This window comes from Mizuhopecten yessoensis, unplaced genomic scaffold (assembly GCF_002113885.1).
Source record: "Mizuhopecten yessoensis strain PY_sf001 unplaced genomic scaffold, ASM211388v2 scaffold8995, whole genome shotgun sequence".
NCBI lineage: Eukaryota > Metazoa > Mollusca > Bivalvia > Pectinida > Pectinidae > Mizuhopecten > Mizuhopecten yessoensis.
The window spans coordinates 612,506-617,754 of NW_018407826.1; the positions used below are offsets into that span (position 1 = coordinate 612,506).

The 5,249-nt window shown below is 37.1% G+C and overlaps 1 protein-coding gene across 1 annotated transcript; it reads left to right on the forward strand.

The window, feature by feature from the left end:
• The first annotated feature begins 2,545 nt into the window (after positions 1-2,545).
• Positions 2,546-4,268, forward strand: LOC110457028 (forkhead box protein G1-like). Its single transcript, XM_021508115.1, has one exon. The coding sequence runs from the start codon at positions 2,700-2,702 to the stop codon at positions 3,975-3,977; it is 1,278 nt and encodes a 425-aa protein (XP_021363790.1). The 5' UTR covers positions 2,546-2,699; the 3' UTR covers positions 3,978-4,268.
• The last annotated feature ends 981 nt before the right edge of the window (positions 4,269-5,249 follow it).

Below are 5,249 nucleotides of genomic sequence, written 5' to 3' on the forward strand. Positions count from 1 at the left end.
TATAAGTTGTATCGTATACTAGTAACTGTTTCATCTATCAAAACAACGGTATATAAGTTGTATCGTATACTAGTAAATGTTTCATCTATCAAAACAACGGTATATAAGTTGTATCGTATACCAGTAACTGTTTCATCTATTAAAACAACGGTATATAAGTTGTATCGTAAACTAGTAACTGTTTCATCTATCAAAACAACGGTATATAAGTTGTATCGTATACTAGTAACTGTTTCATCTATTAAAACAACGGTATATAATTTGTATGTTATACTAGTAACTGTTTCATCTATCAAAACAATGGTATATAAGTTGTATCGTATACTAGTAACTATTTCATCTATTAAAACAACGGTATTTAAGTTGTATCGTTAACTAGTAACTGTTTTATCTATTAAAACAACGGTTTTATCGTATTCTGTCTCATCTGTTAAAATAACAGTATATAAATTGCATTGTTTTTAGTCTCATTTTGCATAAGTTGTGTCGTATAACTATCGAAAGAAGTATTTTCTATTCTGTGGCAGTATCTATGAAAAAAATGGCAGTTTCTGTAACTGTTTGTGTGGCAATATATATATAACTGTTTATGGGGCAGTATATATAACCGTTTGTGTGGCAATATCTATAACTGTTTGTGTGGCAATATAGATAACTGTTTGTGTGGCATCATCTATGGTGATGTGGCAATTTATATAACTGTTTGTGTGGCAATATCTATAAATGTTTGTCTGGCAGTTTCTGTAACTGTTTGTGTGGCAATATTTGTAACTATATTTGTGGCAGTATCCATAAATGTTTGTGTGGCAGTTTCTATAAATTTTTGTGTGGCAATATTTGTAACAGTTTGTGTGGCAATATATATAACTGTTTGTGTGGCAATATTTGTAACTGTTTGTGTGGCAATAAATAAAACTGTTTGTGTGGCAATAGGTATACCTGTTTGTGAGACAGTATCTATTTCTGTTTTCGTGGCAATAGGTATACCTGTTTGTGAGACAGTATCTATTTATTTTTTTGTTGCAATATGTATACCTATTTAGTCAAATACGGATGCGTTTTGAACTAAAAAAAGAATCTTCAAAACATGCATGAATTCACATTACATTTAAGCAAGTGACCAAAAGCGGTATCTTAGTTATTCCCCTCACATTATTTCCGCCCTACAGATTTTCACTTTTATATATTAAATCGATGCTGAGCTCCCACATAGCCTCAAAACAGATGAATAATATTTATACAAGATATGAATAGCAGATTGGGACACCTCTTGTTTTAATGATCGCATGAAATATTTAAATTATCGTTCCAGGTCGTATACATGCCATCCCTTATGTCGTTATAGCCCCCAAGGAGCCATGCATCTCTATTAAGGTGAAGTTTGTCCCTGTGGAAGCCCGGTATTCTAAGTGCTGAGTATATACATATGGTCTCTCACAGCCACCTGACCAGGCGGGACCAACCGCTCGGCTTGGGTGGTAAGTTTATACTTTCAAAATAAAAAACCTAAATATTTACTCTAGAATATCCGGATTTTGTGTATCAAGGAGTTCGATACATTCTCATCGTGTGCTTGTATGATACAGTCCAGACTGGGCTACCCCCTCCCGCCCCGACTCCCTCCCTCCAATCATCCGATCTCACGCGTAACGCACGTACCAATGTCACTATGTGTTCAGACCAAATAGTTGCCGAGAAAGATGTAAAATGTCCAAACTGTTTGTAACGCTGTTTTTCACGATCTCAACAACTTATTTTAATATACACGTAAAATCTTATTTTAAAGTAAAGAACACTTTTCTGTCGATGGTGTTGATAAATAACTTTTTACTGAATACAAACAATTTTATTTTATTCAATAGACGTAAATAATGCATATCGAAATATACGTATTTCGGGTGTATTTATTTTTGATAGCGCATATATTTTAGTAAATGACTATTTTATCACCGAAATAGATAAAAGTAGCAAAATAAGCATGTAATTTAAATTAAGATAGCATTTGTCGAAATATTTAAGACGAATCGACGGGGTTTTAAAAATGTATAAAAGACATTTTATTAGATATACAAATACATCGGACTTTTAAACGTTACCCTGGGAATACTATATCAGTATCACTTCAATAAAACATTATAACTTTGTATCGTTTTACTAAGAGTTGCAGTGCGTATAAGTAATCAAAACTTTATCGATATTTTTCTTAAATGAACGGTGCATCGTTCCGTTGACATGTTTTCTATACCGTATAATACCTCAGCAAATAGGCTCTACGTTATCAACTACACTGACAACTCGGGACTGCCTCTCATACGGTCCAAGTTAACGCTCTAAGCCGAAAACATTATTAAGCTTTGTGACGGACAAATTAATTGATGCTAAATTACAATGGCCAGCAAAGCAACGAGCGAACAGCTGCGGGCACGACAAAACATCTTTACGATTCATTGGGGGCGTGGCGCTAAGCGGGCGGAGCTTTTTCATTGTAGTAGATTTATCATTGGTTCAACCGTTCGCGGTGGGCGTGTGTACACATTGATATTGACACTCGGCCGTACATCATTAGGGATAGTGTTATGGTCGAAGGTGATGCTTGTTGTCATTTGATAAAAGTGGCGAAAGTTTGACAACTTGTTCACATTACCAGTGTACCCGTTATCAAGAGCACACATACACCAACCATAGGAGCAGTACCGACCATGGTCCAGCTGGGAACCTCTCCCGACTTTCAGCTCCATAGGAGTCGACCGTCTTTCAGCATTAGCAGAGTTCTTGGAGAAGACTTTCCGAGTTCCTCACCAGATTACAGCAGCAGGTATCCGGACAGCGCCGAGAGTCCAGAATCAGTGGCATCCTGTATATCTGTTGAGGAGGACCAAACGAATGTTGATGTCGAAGCGTACGACTCAGATTTAGAAAATTCTGACTTTTGTGAAAAAGAACCAAGTGCTAGACTGACACCAACACTTGACAATAAAAACATTTCTAGTGATGACAACATAGAGAATCGTGCACCAGCTAAAAAACCTTCCGACTCCAAACCTGACGGAAACAATAACAAGACGCTAAATGGTGATGGAAAGAAGTCTGAAAAACCGCCGTTTAGTTATAACGCTTTAATTATGATGGCTATTCGAAGCAGTCCAGAGAAAAGGCTAACACTGAATGGAATATACGAATTTATCATGAAGAACTTTCCATACTACAAAGACAATAAGCAAGGATGGCAGAACTCTATCCGACACAACTTAAGTCTTAACAAGTGTTTTGTCAAAGTCCCCCGTCACTATGACGACCCGGGTAAGGGCAATTACTGGATGCTGGACCCTTCTTGTGATGACGTATTCATTGGAGGAACCACGGGGAAACTCCGTCGAAGATCTACTTCCGCTTCCAGGACACGGTTAGCAGCATTAAAAAGGGCCGGTTTTCCGGGTATCCAACCACATGTTTACCCATTTGCCTGTTCAGCAGGTAAGCCCGGCTCGTACATGTGGCCATTTTCGTCCCTGTATCCATTCGGAGGGGGTACCACTGGGTCTCCTGCCCTGCGGTATGGTGGGTTCCAGTTTTATCCCTACACAGGGCTGTTACCCACATCCTCATCAGTACCAGGGACAACGGCAGGACGAACAACAAACTTCTCCGTCGACAGACTCTTGGGACTTGACATGGGTGTATCACCCAATATGTCCGCTAGTTCAACTTCCTTAAAGACGAGTAGCCAGGCTTTCCAGTGGTATCCGACCCATTCACCGCTATCCCTACCCCACACAGACCAGGAACACTCAAACACTAGGGGATTAGACCTTAGTCTTTTCAAAGGGGTTCACGGATTACCTGTGTCTCCGGGATCAGCGTTCTCCTCCCCACCCGGAACGCTGCACCAAACATCCACAGGACTCGTACGAAACATGTTCTCAAATACATCAGTACATTCTCAAAGAACGCCTTATGACGTGGGCAGGACATCGTAGTGTTGACTTCCTCTACAATGAATTGTGCAATATCATTTGACAATGTTTTTTTAAGATAACCGAGGTGGTGGTATCATCCTGGTGCGACGACAGTCCCCCAGGGGAGTCATGGACAGACTGTTGCTAGTACCTGTTAATTGGTATGTTGTGCTGTGAGAATGGTGCTCGTGTGACGACGAACCTTACAGGTATGGTCCAGGGTAGCATACCCACACACGGACGACTTAGTTTTTATATCATGTATGTTCAGAGACAGTCAAACAATATCGAAATAAATCATTCTGATTCTTACATTTACGTTTGTTAATTTTTTAATGATCTTTAGTTATTTTGCTTTGTTTTAAGGAAATGGATATGCTAATTTTAGGTTTCAGACCTTTCATATAGCTTTAAGAAAAGCAGAAACGAAAGTAAAATTGTTGTATTTATTTGTAATGAAAGGTACAGATGAGTTTAAAATTGAAAATGTGCTGCTTACTCTTGTAAAATAATGACTTAAATTCTCCAGAAGTTATCCGACTCAATGTAAGACCAAATCAAAAACAAAATTATTGCCAGTAGAAAGATTAGCTGCTATGCTAAAATTTGCATTACAACTTGTAACAATTTATTTGTTTGGATTATGTTTATGATTATTCTTTCTTTTTCACATTTCGAAAAATATTTATCTAAAGGTCTGTTCAGTTTCGACCTTCCTATTGCTGTTCGATGGATGTTCTTAAGTAATAACATGACATTTGTTATATTTGATAACCGAATCGTATTACCCCATAGTAAACGTTTCTTATAAAAATTCACAGAATAAAAAATATTTATTCTGTATCTTTTTATTATTTCTTATATCTTTTTTACAAATATACAAATAAACAGCAATTATATTGCAAACATTCGCATAGCTGTATCACACATTTGTTCCTTATTTGAGTATCAGATACAAGAATTATTTAAATATCCGTCGTAAAATATTCCTTCAAAATCTTATTGTTGTTCTATGTACATCAAGTTTTAAATCATATTAAGGAAGTCAAGTTGAATACATTTTTTAATCACATTAATATAACTAAGAAGCAAGGCATAAGTACTTTATTTGTATTTCACCCGAGATATTTAGACAAAATCCATCTGTATCGATTATAATTTTAACTAGCTTCAGTTATTTCAGTATTTCGGAGAGTATGTCCAAAATGTCTAAACACTCCTGCAAGTTTGGTATCAAATGAACCTTGAGTGATCGGACAGACAGTGCAGTGCAACTGATAGGTATTTTGGTAA